Here is an 18,409-nt window from a genome sequence, read left to right as displayed (position 1 = left end):
TCCCGTCGGCTTTGTCGGTGAGTCCACTTCGCTATTTACCCACACTTAAGTCATTTTTTAAGACTTGGGTGGTGTTTCGCTGGTATAGCCCACACTTAAAAACTGTTTTCATAACCGGGGAGCTGGCTGCGCCAGCCAGACTGGCTCCTCAGAGATTAGGCCACCATTTTGATAGGGTACCCCAATCTCAAAGTGAGCTTGAGGGTCTCCCACACCACTCCCCCATGGGCAATGTCACCCCCCCCCCCCCCCCCCACACATATGGGCATTACCCCATCACCCAAGTGAGGATACCCCGCTATGGCATCAGTGAGGGCGCCCCTTTTCAGGTCTCCCCCAAGCCCTGTTCGCCCCCCCCCCCCCAATTTCAGCACCCATACCCTTCACGCACCCCCCCCCCCCCACCCCTCCTCCCCCCAACACAGCCTTTCGGAGGCCCCTTCATCTCCGCCTTTCACACTCTCACCCTTCATAGTACCCTCACCCTTCATAGTACCCTCATCCCCCTTTCATACCCTCATCCCCCTTTCATGGCCATAGTCCCCCTCAGGCCCCGGTCCTTGGCAGTGCCACCCAGGCACCCTGGCAGTGCCAGGTGGCAGAGCTAAGGTGCCAGCCTGGCAGTGCCAAGCTGTCCAGTTGCCAGAGGGAGAGGCAAGGTTCCACCCTGTCCAGTCCCTGACCACCCTGGGGTCGCCGATGGCCTGGGAAACCCTCCATGTGCCGTCTGCCTGGTCCACATTTGCGTGGATCAGTACTAATCGGACCCTGGCTGGAGTCTCCTCGGTGAGGCCGATAGAACCTGGGTGCCAGTAAGATCCAGTGTCGGCATAGCTAAGTGAACACTGAAGGTCACTTAACTATGCGAGTCTGGATCCCGCCCATTGTGGGCAGGATCCAAATCATGACGACTCGCGAGATCTCGCTTCGTGTCATGACCATTGGGAAATGCGGAAGAGGCCTCTTGTGGCATTTACTGTCCTGATTCTGCTGGCTCGCGGCCGCTAAATCACACCCTCAGTCATTTTATTGGCGCATGGGAAGTTTCTTCACGGTATAGCCCACACTCGGAAATGTTTTCAGCAGTGGGGAGCTGAACTCACTGGCGAGACCAGCTCATCAGAGATCGGGATGTCGTATTGAAAGGGTGCCACGATCTGAGCTTGAGGTTCCCTCACCAGCACCCCCCTCCCCCCCTCAGCCATGGGCAATGCCACCCACCACAGACACGGGCATTGTGCCCCTGCCCCCTCAAGTGAGAATACCCTACAATGGGGTTGCCAATGGCCCCTCATTTCAGATTCCCCAACCTTTATGAAGCCTGTAAACCCCCACTTTATACCCCCCACCTTTCTCACCCTCCTCATCCCTTTTCATTGGCATGGCGCCCCTCAGGCTCTGACGCTTGGCAGTGCCAGGGTGCCAGACTGGCGTATGGCGCAACGCGGTGTTATAATCACGCCCCTCATGTCAGGTCTTCACTATATTTCTTCTGTCTATCTCTTCCCTCTTTCTTTTATGTAGTAAATCAGTATATTACAACTGAATAAAGGTAAATACAAAGACATGAGGGAGGAGCTGGCCAGAGTTGATTGGAAGGGGAGCCTTGCAGGGAAGACAGTGGAACAGCAATGGCAGAGCTTTTTGGGGGTTATTCGGGAGGCACAGCAGAAATCCATCTCAAGGAGGAGGAAACATGCTAAGGGGAGGACGAGGTATCCATGGCTGACAAAAGAAGTCAAGGACAGCATAAGCGCAAAATAAAAAGCAGACAAGGTGGCGAGGATTAGTGGAAAGCCAGAGCATTGGGAAGCCTTTTAAAGCGAGCAGAGGACAACTAAAAAAACATTAAGAGGGTAGAAGGTGAAATCTGAGTGTAGGCTCGCTAGTAATATCAAAGAAGTTAGCAAGAGTTTTTTTCAATATATAAACGGTAAGAGTGAGGCACAAATAGATATTGGACCACTGGAAAATGAGACTGAAGAGGTAGTAACAGGAATCAAAGAAATGGCAGAGGAACTGAATAGTTACTTTGCATCAGTTTTCAGGGTGGAAGACACCAGTGGGATACCAGAACTTCAGGAGAATCAGGGGGCAGAGGCGAGTGTAAAGGGTCTAAAGAGAAGGTTCTGGGAAACTGAAAGTTCTGAAGGTGGACAAATCATCTGGACCAGATGAACTACACCCCAGGATCCTAAAGGAGATAGCTGAGGAGATTGTGGAGGCATTTGTTATGATATTTCAGGAATCACTGTAGGCAGGGGAGGCCCCAGAGAAAATGGCGAATGAAACAGCCCTGTTTAAGAAGGAAGGAGGCAGAAGACAGGAAATTAGCCTGACTTCAGTCATTGGTAGGGTTTTAGAGTCCATTATTAAAGATGAGATTACGGAGTATTTGGAAGTGCATGATAAAATAGGACTGAGTCAGCACGGCTTCATCAAGAGGAGGCCACGTCTGACAAATCTGTTAAATTCTTTGAGGAGGTAACAAGAAAGTTAGACAAAGGAGAACCAGTGGATGTGATCTAGTTAGGTTTCCAGAAGGTCTTTGACAATGGTGTTAAGGGTAAGATGCTGGCATGGATAGAGGATTGGCTGACTGGCAGAGAGTGGAGACAAAGGGGTCTTTTTCAAAATGGCTGCCAGTGACTGTTGGTGTGCCTCAGGGATCGGTCTTGGGACCACAACATTTCACAATATACATCAATGATCTGGAAGAAGGAACTGAGAGCACTGTTGCTAAATTTGCATATGATGCAAAGATCTGTAGAGGGGCAGCTATTATTGAGGAAGCAGAGGAGCTGCAGAAGGACTTGGACAGGCTAGGAAAGCGGGCAAAGAAGTGGCAGATGGAATACAATGTGGAAAAGTGCGAGGTTATGCAATTTTGTGGGATGAATGGAGGCATAGACAGTATAGACTATTTTCTAAATGGGAAAAGGCTTAGGAAATCAGAAGCACAAAGGGACTTAGGAGTCCTAGTTCAAGATTCTCTTAAGGTTAACGTGCAGGTTCAGTCGGCAGTTAAGAAAGCAAATGCAATGATAGCATTGATATCGAGAGGGCGAGAATACAAGACCAGGGATATACCTCTGAGGCTACATAAGACTCTGGTCAGACCCCATTTGGAATATTGTGAGCAGTTTTGTACCTGGTATCTAAGGAAGGATAAGAATAATAATAGCTTATTGGCACAAATAGGTTGCTGTGAAAAGCCCCTAGTCGCCACATTCCGGCACCTGTTCGGGGAGGCTGGTGCAGGAATTGAACCCACGCTGCTAGGCTTGTTCTGCATTACAAGCCAGCTGTTTAGCTCACTGTGCTAAATCAGCCCCTGGTGTGCTGGCCTTGGAAAAGGTTCAGAGGAGGTTCACAATAATGATCCCTGGAATGAAGAGCGTGTCAGATGAGGAGCGGTTGAGGACGCTGGGTCTGTACTCGTTGGAGTTTAGAAACATTAGGGGGGGATCTTATTGAAGCTTATAGGATACTGAGAGGCCTAGATAGAGTGGACATGGAGAGGATGCTTCCACTAGTAGGAAAAAGTAGAACCCGACTCAGACTGAAGGGACGAACCTTTAAAACTGAGGTGTGGAGAAATGTCTTTAGCCAGAGGGTGGTGAATCTATGGAACTCTTTGCCGTAGAAGGCTGTGGAGGCCAAATCATTGAGTGTATTTAAGACAGAGATAGATAAGTTCTTAATTAATAGGGGTATCAGGGGTTATGTGGAGAAAGTAGGAGAATGGGGATGTGAAACTACTAACCATGACTGAATGGCAGAGCAGACTCAATGGGCCAAATAGCCTAATTCTACTCCTCTGTCTTATGGTCTTATATCCACGGCCCTGGTTTATCATGTAAATCATGGGTGCTGCCTTTGCAGCAATTCTTAGTTCTTGGAACGTTGAGGTGCTTAGGTGCTTCACACTAACTGTGCTAATTTAAGTGGGATTCAAGCCGTGTGCTGCTTTTCATTGTTATATTTTGTGGTGGACATTCTTTTGGATTCAGTGTCATTGACCATGTTTGTGGGCAGGTCTCATATTCCTAAGAACCAGAGTATCTTTACTTGCCCAATATTTACCTACACACAGCAGGGACCCTTGGGTAAGACAACGCTTATGATACAGACTCCCAACTTCTTTAAAAAAAAAAATATTTAGTGTTCCCAATTCATTTTTTCCAATTAAGGGGCAATTTAGCGTGACCTATCCACCTGCCCTGCACAACTTTGGGTTGTGGGGGTGAAACCCACGCAGACAAGGTGAGAATGTGCAAAATCCACACGGACAGTGTCCCAGAGCCGGGATCGAACCTGGGACCTCGGCGCCACGAGGCAGCAATGCTAACCACTGTGTCACCGTGCTGCCTCCCAACATCTTTTCTGTAACCAGTTAATTTCCCAAACTCTGCTGACTTCAGACGCACACCAGCAGCAAGCAGCCTCTCATTTAGCACCATTATCTGCTGGTGGTTCTCTATATGTAGCATTTATTCCAAGAACAATTCCAGACACTTACTAATTTCGAGTTGCCGCTGAATTCGTCCTTTGCAACGCTCCCTGTAATCAGTCTGTGTGCCATTGTACTCGGACATCACTTCTACAAATTTACGGGACAGTGTGGAATGCTGTAAGGAAAAGGAAAAAGGGTTTGAATTGGGGATGTGCAATAAAAGTACAGTTGAAGCAGCCACAATGAGTGATCTGTTAGCCATATCTTGTTCTATATCCTATTATCCCAGCTGGGAAGAATACCGATACCCTTATGTGTCACTGAAATACTACCCCAGAAAAATGATTCTCCACCCTCACCCCCACTTTTATTTGTGCAATTTCCAGTTTTGGAACATGTAATTAACATTAGACATTGGATTTGTTTTCTAAAAAATAAGCTAAAAATACACCCTTTATCTTTCTACTTGAATGCTTCTCTCACTAGTAGCAGATACTCTGTCTGTACCTCAGGATATTACGAAAATGTTTAAAAGCAAACAAGAGGCTTCAAATGTAGTTTCGTTGCCATTGATTATTTCAGTCAGAGCTGGAGGCAGCAAACTTCGAATTAGAATGACCGTTTTTGATCCAGCCCCCATTTCTGAAGAGAGCTCCCTCTGACACAATCATTCTTAACACACCAACTTTTTGCAACCCATCCAGTGAATGGTGAATATCTCTTTGTATTTCTGACCTGAGCATTGTAGATGCTGGGGTGGGGGGGTTCATGTGATGAGCCACACTCAGCGTACCCAAAACCCTACCCTAGCTCTGATGTTGAAATACCCCGTCTGGTTAAGCTGGTGGGTCATTGATGATCCTAAGATTTTGACGACATCTGCCTGGCAACGGTTGTGCATTTTTGAATGCAAGGGAGGGTCTGTTGGGAATTTGTCTTGTTCGTGATGGTCACTCCCAGACCCAAAATATTATCCATTACTTCTTAGCCCAAGTCCGGATGTTGTCAAGCCTTTCTGTGGGCTGACATAGCATGTTTTTCATTATTGAAAGAGGTGTGAATGTAGTTGAACATAGGAATAGTCGATGGACAGCTCCATTCATATGACTAAGGGAAGGAGTAGAAAATGTTGGGGCTGAAGATGTGTTGGTGCTGTTTTTTCTATGAATATTGGGAGTACGTAATAATGAAGTATATCCATTATTTCATTCTTATCCTCAGCTTGGGACCCAGGCACATCCGCTAACATTCCAACCTCTTCCTTTCTTTCTATTATGACATGGTAATATTCCTCCTCCTCCTTTCAACTACCATGCTTTAAGAGAGGGCATTTGCGACCATTTGTATTGGTCCATTATGCTTGGTAAAGTATCGCAGTAGTTCGCCATTGCCTTCTACAGTATGATGTGGAGATGCTGGCGTTGGATTGGGATAGGCAGAGAAATAAGTCTTACAACACCAGGTTAAAGTCCAACCGGTTTATTTGGAATCACAAGCTTTCGGAGCGTAGCTCCTTCGTCAGGTGAGTGAAGAGGTAGGTTACACAGTATGGTAACACAGTATTGCCTTCTGCAGTATGGTTGACCAGAAAGCTCTCCTGCCCTTACTGCCTGCCATTGGGCATATTAGAAGGATTTACAGCCCGATAATCAACCTTTTCGGCCACCTTATGAAGCAGTGGTAATACTAATTCTGATAAATGCAAAAATTGTAACATAGCGTGACACTGCTGACTGTTCTGCAGCACGACATAGAGGACGCTAACTCAGGAGGGCAGTCTATTTACAAATGCTGCGAATGAAAGTGTTTCCATGGCCCTGGGAAAACAAATATTTATCCAACATTCTTCCAAAAGCTTTTATATGTAAATCTCAAGGGTACAGAATATAAACACGGAATGAAGAACAATGAAACCATTGAGAACAGACAACAGTACTGAGCGCTACAAACAAATAACAAAACAGTGGGGAGGAATCCATGGCACTGGAGGTCACTGAAGGAACAACAAGATGGTACAGTAGGACCAAAAGTACTGGAAGTTTACACCGCAAGGTATCAGAACACAGATTAAACGTTCCTCTGGTCAGAATTAACCTGACAGGCCCAGAAGAAGGGATCAGGAGAGAGTGCACAAAGAGAATAGGAAGAGGCAGAATGATGCAAAGAGGAATAAAAAAGTGACATAAGAACAGGAATCTGATCTTGAAGGTGGGAAAAAGTTGGTTTCTCCCAAAGGAGGAAGATGCATGATGGGCATGAAGTAAAATGCTTGCTAAAGAAACTCACCAGAAGAAAAGAACAGAAGCCAAGAAAGAAACAAAGTTCCACCCTAGTATCCTTTTAAACATATTAAGCACTGTTTTACACTGATCACTCTGATTAATGATTCTTCTCAAGCCTGTTTCCTTTCCACCATTTGTAATTCAAGACCATTTCCTGTTGCCTGGTTTAATATTTATAACCAGCCTCTCAAAAATAGGAAGCCTCCATTTCAGTTAAACAAAGACACTCAATAGCTCATCTCACAACTACCAGTGAATCTATTTGTGTTCTGCCCCATTCTTCTGGTAATCCCTGCTCTCTCTCTCTCCACTTAACCTGCAAGATGTTCAAATCACTCATTGGCATATTGCAATATTCTAGAGCCCTCAATGCTCCCCATCCACTTACTCGCATTGTGTTGCTGGCCTATAGGACTTACCAATTAATAATTTGCCTCCTTGTTGCTAGTTTGATCAATATTTGAGCCATTCTCCCCTTCTGCTGCTGTACCCATTCTTTCCATAGATACCAAACCATTAAAATTCTACCCCACCTCATTAGTAGTGCTTTCTCCGTCAAAGATTTCACACCCTCTGAGCCCCAAACATCACTGTTAGCCATGTATCTAAGGCGCCAACAAACAACATTTCCACTAATTGTAGATTCCTCTAATCACACCAGTTTTCCATCGCACTGTTTGTGTTTTTAGAAGATAATAATAATAATGAAATTTTTATTGCCACAAGTAGGTTTACATTAACACTTCAATTAAGTTACTGTGAAAAGCCCCTAGTCGCCACATTCCGGCACCTGTTCAGGTACACAGAGGGAGAATTCAGAATTCTCAGTTGGTACAGGAATTGAACCCGCGCTGCTGGCCTTGTTCTGCATCACAAACAAGCTGTCTAGCCCACTGAGCTAAACCACCCCCATATTGGAGGCTTTCCTCTCAACGTTTCTCAATTTGTTGATCTATCTGCTATAGTTGTCACTAATTGTCTCTCTTTCTGGTATGTCTTGTTTATCCTCACTAACTTTTTGAAATCTTCTCCAATGCTCTCTTTAGTCTCTGCTCTTGTGACACCCAAGTTAACTATGACCACACCATCTGCAGATCTTTGCCCGGCTAGGTAATCACGCCTAATCTAGCAAGTACAAATTTTCCTCTTCATCTTTCCAACCACAGTCCCTCCCTAACTCTAGCGCTTAGCTCCTGAAGTAATCTTCAAAGTCTTCGCACTTTATTGAGAAACCTTACCCCTCAGATTTCTTGTGAAAGACATTTAAAAAAAATTTCCTAGGTCATTTGTCCTCACATAACAAATACGTGTGTGGGATGCCCTCCGGCACAGGCTAATATAGCTTTTATTTTGTGACACAGCTATCTTATGCCATTGTTTCTTTCACCATCCCCCAACTAAACAATATGGACCCGAAACTAACTCAGTTGGTTTTCACACTCGATGCTTAATTACACCCAAATTGGAAGTTCACACAGCAGAGGTTTTAATTGCCCTAATTGTTCTCAAATAACCTTGCCATTGCGAAGTTGCAAGACGCTCTCCCTTGGGCAGTTCTCATTGAGGAAACAGTGTAGCGTGGAACAGATCATTAACAGCCATTACCTGCGCTTTCGGCTCACACCATCTAATGATGACTGATGTGTGATACATGACTGTGCTTCAATGGAGTGTTCATTCCAATATCTTTGACAATTCAACCTAAAACTGATCAGAGTGAAGTGGTTAACATGGCAATCTCTTGGAGGGATTAAACCAGTGCTTCTGACAAAGTGAAGAGAAGTGGGCAGTGCCAGTGTTTGTTCCCGTATCCACAGCGCAGGCAGCTTTTTAAAGGAATCAAGATACCTCCACAAGGTGAGCGGAGGACTCGGTGAGATACAATGCCCAGGACCTTTGCAGGCGACTACCCTTTGAGGTGCAGCTGAAGCAGTGCCAGCCCAATGGGGCGTTTGGAGGGCACTCAGGAAACAGCCAAATCAGCTTCATAGATGGTATGGTACAGTCTATTGCAGCAGCTGAAAGAAGTAGCAGAAGAGGTTCCTGAAATAAGGAGAGTGTTCAGCTCTGTATTTGACTGAAGGAGCCCTGTAAGGCTGATCGGCAGGAAGCTTGCAACAGTCCTGGAAAGCAAAGCCTGTCCAATAACAACACCGAGGACAGGGACTTGTGGTCCAAAATCAGTGAATGGGGCACTGAGTATCGATCAGGAGAGCTGAGAAAACGGAGAGGAAACCGCCTGAGAGTCAGAAAGAATGATCTGAACAAGGAGAACTGTGACAGTGGGATTGAAGCCAAAAGTAGAATGACAGGAGGACAGTGTGCAAAGCTGGAACAAAAGATGTTAGAACTGAATGATGCTAAAGCAGTGCAAGAAGTTCTCAAGCAAATGCCTTCCTGTTCACAGAACGAAGATGGAGTGTGACAGAAACAGTTACACAGTCTCAGCAAACCCCATTGGCAGCTGATGTAGTTAGTAATTGCGAGGATATCTAGCTGCACCTACCCATATTTACAGAAAGATCATCAATGATGACAATGGAACCTGCCTCAGTAAAATTAAAAAGAAAAGCCATCCAGTCAATCGCAGAGATGGCATACTGCATCATCCCGAACTTCGCTGATATAAATTCACATTTATAGTATAAACCTCAGTGTGCCCTACTATTGAGAAAATCCAACTATTCTCTGAGAATTAATTTGGTCAGATATATTGGTGTCACAGGGCAATTATTTTTCAGACATGATACTGGTTAATGGTTTGCGAATAGATATGCCACAGGAGGCTGAAAACCTGCCCTAATTTTCAGAGTACAACATTAATAACTTCAAAGTTGCAGTCCGCATGCTTGAATAGTGGAGAACATAGCATCAAATTCTGTTGCTATGAAAGACGTCCACTTTTAGCCTCATATTTGCGTATTTGTGCATCGATTCCCCAAACCTGAAATATCTCAGTATTAATGCACCTTTGAACAATTAGCTGTCTTGAATCATAACTCACACAGGCACAAAAATTCAAGGCATACAAGTCGCACAATGTTTCTCATAGAAGCCTCCAGTGCTAAGATAATGAACGATTCATGACATTAACGGATCTTCTTGCTTAGAAGGTAAATTCTAGCTAACCCCCCAGCGTTTAGCCTTCTGGGTCTGTGGGAAGCTTTGTCTTGCAGTTTTAAAAAAAGTTGAAAACCAGACTACTCCTGTTTTGGATATTAGCTCTCTGTGCTCAGAGCTCTCGCACAGGGTCCAAGACCCAGGAGCACGGAAAACACAACTTCTCAACACAGTGGAGATGTCAAATTGCAGAGGCAACCTAACAAGTCCATGGAATCCCTACAGTGCAGAAGCAGGCCATTTGACCCATCGAGTCTGCACCAACCCTTCGAAAGAACACTCTACGCAGGTCCACTCCCCCGCCCACACCACCCTAACCCCATAACGTAACCTGCACATCCCTGGACACAGGGGCAATTTAGCACAGCCAATCCACCTAACCTGCACATCTTTGGATTGTGGGAAGAAACCAGAGCACCCAGAGGAAATCCACACAGACATGGGGAGAACATGCAAGCTCCACACAGACAGTCACCCAAGATCGGAAAGCTGGGTCCCTGGCGCTGTGAGGCAGCAGTGCTAACAACTGTGCCAGCGTACTGCAAAATCATCGCTATGGTTAAATGGCCAACGATCCTAAAACATGAGGTTTCCACTCACTCGTGACACAATCAAGCCAGTCATTTCGTGAATCTTGATTATGCCATGCTAGCTCATATCCTGCTCAAAGCAGGCAAGGTGACATGAAAATAGGGTTCTAAGGTTTGTCATCCCAACTTCGATTTCCCTCCCACCCTTCTGGGAACCTAAATGTCAAAAGGAAATTCCAGATCCACGACTCTGTACAGCTCCAAAAAAACTGCTGAGCTGTGCTAAAAAATTTCATTTCATCCATTCCATCATTTAACATGTTTCTCTCAATTTTTGCAGCGGTGGTGAGTGTGTTTAATCGCGATTTGGTGTGGAGTCTCTCAACGCTTGTCAGCCAGTTCAGCCGCTGCATTATTACTTAGTGACTGCACAGATCCGCATTGTGTGTGTTGCAACCTGCAGCTTTGACGTCTGCTGTGACTGTGCACAGCACTGAGGACCCAGTGCGCTGAAATAAGACCATCTGTCACTGAAGGACAGTGCAGCCATGAGAATGACAAAATAATTACCAGGGAAATACTGATTTATGTAGGACAACGGCACTGTGAATTTATCACCAATCTTTGCAACATAATAGACAAATCTAGCAACATAAATCTCTTACAACAGTCTCCAGCCCAACACAATATGTGCTAATGTGTTCTTGAAAGTAATAGCATTGCAATGGTGCCAGAGGGTCAGGTAGTGACCTTTCACTTCCCAAGAGCGGGTTGTACACACTGGCACATCACCTCTAGGTAAGGTCACACACTGACCTTTCAACTCCTGTATTGAATTGAATTTGAAAGGAAAATGTTCTCCATTCTGTTGGTAAAGATGGGACAATTCAAACCAAATCGACCAAAAAGCATGCTGGAAATTAGAAATAACAGAAACCGTTGGAAACAGTCATCGGGTCAGGAAGCATCAACGTTTCAGATGTGGGATCCTTCTTAGGAACAGAGGGGGCCATATATAACATGTTGACCTATATTCTCCGCAAATGCTACCTGTCGCAAATGTTTACAGAACACTGGTTATGGATTAAACTCAACTTGGTGCTGGAATGGCAGTTTCATTCATCTCAGTTCGTCTTGTGTTCGAGTGTAAATGTCACACTGGTGCAGAGCAAAATGCTTTCCAGCTGTTCAGGGATTTATTCTTTCCCTAGTCCATACTGTATATGACACGGGAGTATTTGAGCACTCAATGTAGATAGTGCTTTTGCCTATTATCTCACTCAAGCAGTCTCGGACCTAGGAGTGTTTGATGTTCCTAATTCTACCTGCGCTGGGAACATGCGCACAATCTTAATCATGAGCAAAGTCAAATTTAACCCTTTCAGTGCCCCTTTCTACTTTTCCAAATTTTCATTATCCACACAAGCGCCCTGATATTCATAGGATCATAGAATTTACAGTGCAGGAGGCCATTCGGCCCATTGTGTCTGCACCAGCCCTTGGAAAGAGCACCCTACTTAAGCCCATGCCTCTACCCTATCCCCATTATCCAGTAACCACACCTAGCCTTTTGGACACTAAAGGACAATTTAACATCGCCAATCCACCTAACCTGCACGTTTTTGGACTGCGAGAGGAAACCAGAGCTCCCGGAGGAAACCCACGCAGGTACGGGTGAGAACGTACAAATTCCACGCAGTCATCTGAGGCTGGAATTGAACCCGGGTCCCTGGAGCTGTGAGGCAGCAGTGCTTACCACTGTGTCACCCTACCACCCATGGAGTCATGCAGATTTCACACCCTTTCCAAAATGGCACTGGTACCTCGGATCCGGATGTCTCGCACTCATTTCCAGCAGATCCTATTTTTATTGGTGGTGGAAAGGAGGTGGTATCTGAATCTCACATAGGAAAATCTCGAACCCAGCAGTGTTGAGTTCAAACAGGCGCTATTTTTGCTGGAGGGTTTTGTAAAAGGCAGGAGTGTAACTGTCAAGCTGTCAGGTTAGTTAAATCATTGGCTCTTTAAATTTTGAGAAAGCTCCGCTTGCTTGTGTCCAAGTTAAAAAAAAACAGTGCTTGCAGTTTCAACAGGCATTTGTTCATTTAACCTTAGGGTTATCATTATATTATTAAGACTTGACTGTTTCTACAACCTATCATTTTGACGTTGGGGGGTTGTAATTTTACAGTTTGATTCACAGTTCTTTGATGTGAGGCTAGGAGTACAAATGTTTCCTTTGATAAGGGATTGAACACTAGCAGGGATTTAAATGTATGGAATGGGCTTTGATCAATTAGCATTTTTTTAATATTGTGAAGCCTGTAGCAGATACTTGGATCTTGATTTTGTTTCATCTCAGCTTGGCTTTTGTGGTCTCTCCATGGCGGATAATCGGCAACTTGGCATGGAGGGTGCAAATGTAAAGGGTGGTGGGTTGGAGCCATGTGTTGACATGAGTTGGCATAGGGATAAAAGGAGCCATGGGGTCAGCGTGGGAAGAGGTTGGCTTGGGGGGGCATTAGGTACAGTTGAGGGTGAGTGGGTGGGGCATGGGTTGGCTGGGGTGTGGATGGAGTTGAGGGTGAGGGAGCCGAATATATAGCCAACGGACTGCGAAAACGTTCCAAAGTGTGCTCTTAACCAGGTCACCTTGGCACTTAGAAGCCAAGTGGCTGCTTCCAAATTGTTCCCAGGGGTAGCGGGCCCTACTCTCGCATGCTCCTGCCCTCTCCCCACCACCCCGCCCCCCCCCAGCCTGCGTGAAAATCCCAATATTCAGGGCATTTTTTCCAGAGGGGAAATTTTCCAGACCCGACACTGCCTCAGGAGCGAAAATCACGGCTTAAATGTCAGAGAAAATTTAGAACACATTCACTTATTACTTCTTCTCGACCAAGCACCATGGGTTTTTACAAATGAACAACGCTGGATTTTCTACTCTAATTGTAGTTTTTCTGAGTATTAAAAATGATCACTTTATTAATAGAACTGAATCTCACATTCTCCTAATTTTAATTCTTTTCAGCCCAGTGTGTTTTTTTTGTGCAAATTAGACGGAATGATTTGCAGCTTCAGGTGCAGTAAGATGGACAGGTCTGTGACATGTGTGAGAGTGATGGTGCAGAAAGGGATTTGTACCAAGGAGAAACCCACACATTATCCACAACCTAACGTGTTGCAAGCTTTGTCTAATTTACAAAACTACACACTAGACTGGGGAGTAATACAAATGGCGAGGTTTTCCAGCCCCCCTAACCACCCGCGGCGTATTTCCCGGTGGCAGGGGTGGCCTACCATTGAGCGGTGGTGTGTTCATCTAGTACCACCGATGTCTATGGGGTTTTGTATGGCCTGCACCCTCTGTGGCTGGGTTATGTGCAGCTGGGGGGAGGGGGCCTTCATCAGTGGGATCGGAAGATTCCAAAATGTCAGATTTAGGAGGGGTGTGAGCTTTACTTTTATAGATAGCAAGTGATAACAAACATTACTTGGATCCTCTAAATATCTGCAATTAGTGTTCGCGCACTGCACAATTGTAGGCTCGGTGTAGCAAACAAGGCTGCCAATGTTGACCATTGTTGGCAATCTTTATTTCGGTTCTCCACTCTGAAAGCCCCATCCACTTTCACCACTTCATCTGATTAACAAGCCGTTTGAAGACTGTGACTGAAAAACCTGGTACTCTCAGAGAAACCAGGTGGGTTTGGAACACCACGGTGAACCTTCCCGAGTTAAATAACGCGCATGGACTTTCAACAATGAAAAAAAAACAGATCAACTCTGTTAAAATGGTGCAAAAGAATTTCACACACATACGTTGACCAGTGCGCCAGTAGCAGATATTAAACGCCTAAGTATCCATGCACCGTTCAATTCTCTCTGTCACCTCCGTGATTAATTCACTGTTTGCCTGCTCAATGATAAGTTAGTGCCTCTTAGAGGTCATAATGACTATGCAAGGGTGTGAAATGGGCAATCAATCAGGATTACAGCATGTCATTGCTAAGGAGACAAAGGCTATACACACAGAAATGAAGCCTAGATCAACTGGAACTGAATGTTGACGAAGGCTCCCCAGCCTCAGTTGAATCTTTTACCCTAACTGGCTTGGCCAAAGGGCAATGGTACAATTTTAAGAGGGTGCAGAAACAGTGGACTGAGTTCACCTGTGGCGGCTTCGGTGCCGGCAGGAGAGGAGAATCCAGCGGGAACTAGAATGTTGGAAACCCGCCGGCCTAACATCACACCCTACTTCCCCCAATGGTGGGATAATGCCGGCCCAATCTTCCCATTGGCTGGTGGCGCGAGCTCCGTTTTGCATCTCATGAATACGAATTAAAACAGCTGACACACCAGCATCCCATCAGGCTTTCCAATCTGGCCAACGTGAAGCTACATAGCTGTAAACCTCGATTGAAGAGTGGCGTGCACAAGGCAGTCCTCAGTTTGCAAGAGACTTTGAGTCAAGTGCTAGATCTTTCTGCCATGGTGCTCCGCTGCTCCTGATGCACTGTTCAGCACTTTGCCGGGTCAGACTGGATCTTGCCCTCCATCTCTATGCCAAGCTGGCCTTCATGGGCAGCGCCATGCTGCTGGACCCATGGACCTTCCTATGTCATCATCTCGCCTGGGGTTGGGGAGTACAGTGGTCTCCATCCCCCTGGTGTCGGACACCAGTGTCTATATGGACAGCACTGTGCTGTGGGACTCATGCAGCCACCGCAATAAAGGTTCAAAGTTCGATCAGGGGTAAAGTGCGAGGTGAGGACTCGAGGGGGGGATGGGCGCAATGTGGAAGGAGGGCTGTCCAAAGACTGGGGAAAAAGATTGAGGGCTCACAATGACAGACAGAGGGGGCAAGGAAGTGGATGAAGTAGATAAACAATAGACGGAAGAGGGGAAATTGAAGAGAGGGGAATTGGAGAGCTGGACCCTTACAAGGTTGCATGAGAAGCTCCCAAACAAGGGGATCAAAGCAACACATGGTTTGCTGAAAGGGGACGCATGAAGAATCTGGGATGCAGTGGGTAGAGGTTCAAGTGGGGCATGGATGTGTTGCAGGTGAAGGGCTTGTTGGGAAGGTGGCTGAGTCAAGGAACAGACTTCTTCTCGAGGCTGCTGGCCTTATCTCTCTGGGCTGCTGACATCCGACATGGTCTGGCAAAGACAGGTGCTTGGACTCCTATTTAAATATGGCGACCGGACCTTCGAACCCGCCACCTGACGGGTGCCAGTTGAACTGGAGGGGAACTTACCTGCGCATAATTAATGAGGTTCCAAGTATGGGATCCTGCTATGCTGCTTGGCGGGAATGGCACCACCGTAACCATTTGCCACCACGCTTTGTCTCAAAATGGGAGAGTTCTGCCCGGAGACAGGAAGCCTGTGTACAAATCTTTGAAGGTGATAGGTCAGTTTGAGAAGACTGTTAAAAAAGCATAAGTGATTCTTGGCTTTGTTAAATGAGGAACAGAGTACAAAAGCAAGGCAGTTATGCAAACCCTGAATGAAACGCCGATTACGCTCATATGGAATATTGCACTCAATACCCGGCACCACACTTTAGGAATGTTGGCAGAAGAAATTTACTGAAATGGTATCAGGGTTGGAGGGGACTTCAGACATGGAGAGACTGTAGAACCGGAGGTTGTTCTTTTTTAACCAGAGATGGTTGAGAGGGTATTTGATCGAAGTATTCAAATCATGAATGGTTTTGCTAAAGAACGTAAGGAGAAACTGTTTCCACTGACAGAAATGCTAGTAACCAAAGGACACAGGTTTAAGGTGATTGGCAATTGATCCAGAGCAACAGGAGGAAACTTTTTAAAAAAAAACAAGGCAAATTGTTGTGATCTAGAATGCACCACCTGAAATGTGGTGGATGTCGATTCAATAGTGCCTTTCAAAAGGGGATTTGATAAATATTTGACTACTCTCTATGGATTGCTCTTTTCCAAAGAACCGGCACACATATGACAGACCAAATGACCTCCTCTGTGCTGTAACATGTTGTTGGTTGATGAGGCAGCAAGATGAGTTTTGCAATTGAAGAGAGATTCACTGAGTAAAGATAGGTCGGCCCTTCTCCACAGAATTGCGCTGACTTGGGCTTTTCCAGCTGAGGTCTGTTCCTGCCAATTTTAACATCATAGAATCCCTACAGTGCAGAAGGAGGCCATTTGGCCATCGAGTCTGCATGGACCCTCTGAAAGAGCACCCTTTCTAGGTCCATTCCACCGCTCTATCCCCATAACCCCATCTAACCTGCATATCCCCGGACACTAAGGGGCAGTTTTTATCATGGCCAATCCACCTTACCTGCACATCTTTGGACGGTGGGAGGAAACCAGAGCACCCAGAGGAAAGCCTGGGAGACAGGCAATTGAAACACAGACACAGGGAGAATGTGCAAATGCCACAAAGACAATCACCCGAGGCTTGAATTGAACCCGGGTCCCTGGCGCTGTGAGGCTGTAATGCTAACCACTGTACCGCCATGGTGTCAGCCCGCCTACCAGATGGTGGTGTCAGGAGCAAAAGGCTTCATACCATTTTAACGGTTGCTGTAGCAATTGAGCTGCTGTAAATAGGAAGATGAATGTGTACATATCAGACAGAAGTCAATGCCTCTGCTGAATCTGTCCTATGGCTTCTCACCTAGTTAATCTTTGTCAGTCTGCAATATGAAACCATCCTCCTTCTCTGACACTGCATTATTTATGCAATCATCTGATTGTGATCGGAATATCAATAGAATGGTCACATGGTCAGAGTAATGAAAGATGCTTTCTACACACGAGCAAACACATGTCCAAAGCAAAGCTGTCCAGAGCTGGTGAATGCTGACATACCCTTTAACTTTTACATGTGCAGCACTGCACATTATCAAACCATTGTCTCACGAGATGGAAGACTGTCAAAGGCAAAGAAAAAAAGACTGCATATTATATAGAATCTACAGCACAGAAGCCAGTCATTCAACACAACTGCTCCATGTCAGTGTTTATAATCCACACAGGCTTCATTTTACTCTAATGACCTCTTCCACCTTGCTGACACAATTCCTCTATTCCCTGCTCTCATGTTTGCACCAAACCTTCCCGAAGTGCATCTGTGCTATCTTCCTCAATTACTCCATCTGGCAGCAAGTACCACATTCCCATCACACTCTGTGTAAATAAATTCAGTTTAAAACCTTTGAGCAGAATTTAATCTCCTCTGCGGAGGCGAGTTTGAAGTCTGATGGGGGCGGGGGAGAACCAGGCGGAAGGATGATGGATGAGGACCCCACTGTCTTCCTGCCTTTGACCCGACTAAGTCCAGGGAGGGAAGGCTCATTAATGTCAATTGAGTTTTAATTGCCCACGTAAGAGTCTCAATCTGCCCTCATTGTTATTCAACCAATGGCTGATGGGCTACTTGCCACGTGGGAAGCTTGAAAAGCAAATCATGTTGTGGATGTTTGTGAGCTCTTGGGAGAGCAGTTGTCTCCTCAAATGCGGTCAGTGCCTAATCAGATTGGGAAGGGTGGGTGGGGGCATTTGGTACCCTTGCTGCAGAGCCCCATCCCATCCTCACCCACCTTTGACCTGTGTCCACAGCAATCCATGCATCCCCTGTGGGTGCATACTGTCAGCAGTAGGATGGGATTTACGCCCCTGGGGTCCTTGATCCTGGGCAAGGCCCGCTGCTGGCCACTCAAGTGCCTGATTTACAGTTATTGCAGTGGACCTTCCCGAAAGGAGGTAACTTGGGACTCTCGGCATCTCTCCAGTAGGTAGGTGAGACCCCCACCAGCTGCATTAAATGCTGTCCTTTGTTCTATTTGTTAGCAGTTATCTTACGCCCCTTTGCCCTGGACTCTCAGTTCCTCCACATCCATACAAACAAACATTATCACGGTTTCAAAGACCTCTGTTGGGGCTCCTCTCTGTATTCATTTTTTCAGAGAAATATTTGGCAACCTGTGCAATCTTCCAAATCTAATTAACATACTTATAAATTTATTCTGTAGTTTG

At 45.8% G+C, this 18,409-nt stretch overlaps 1 protein-coding gene across 3 annotated transcripts in view; it reads right to left on the bottom strand.

Moving 5' to 3' along the window:
* Positions 1–18,409, bottom strand: part of LOC119974781 (syntaxin-1A) — a 339,400-nt gene that overhangs the window by 102,909 nt on the left and 218,082 nt on the right. For all 3 annotated transcript variants that reach the window (XM_038814026.1, XM_038814025.1, XM_038814027.1), the window contains exon 6: positions 4,523–4,631. In XM_038814026.1, the coding sequence (XP_038669954.1) occupies positions 4,523–4,631 (109 nt within the window). The remainder of the gene's footprint in view (positions 1–4,522; positions 4,632–18,409) is intronic.

This window comes from Scyliorhinus canicula, chromosome 12 (genome assembly GCF_902713615.1).
Source record: "Scyliorhinus canicula chromosome 12, sScyCan1.1, whole genome shotgun sequence".
NCBI classification, from domain to species: domain Eukaryota; kingdom Metazoa; phylum Chordata; class Chondrichthyes; order Carcharhiniformes; family Scyliorhinidae; genus Scyliorhinus; species Scyliorhinus canicula.
This window is presented reverse-complemented; position numbering and strand designations above follow the sequence as displayed.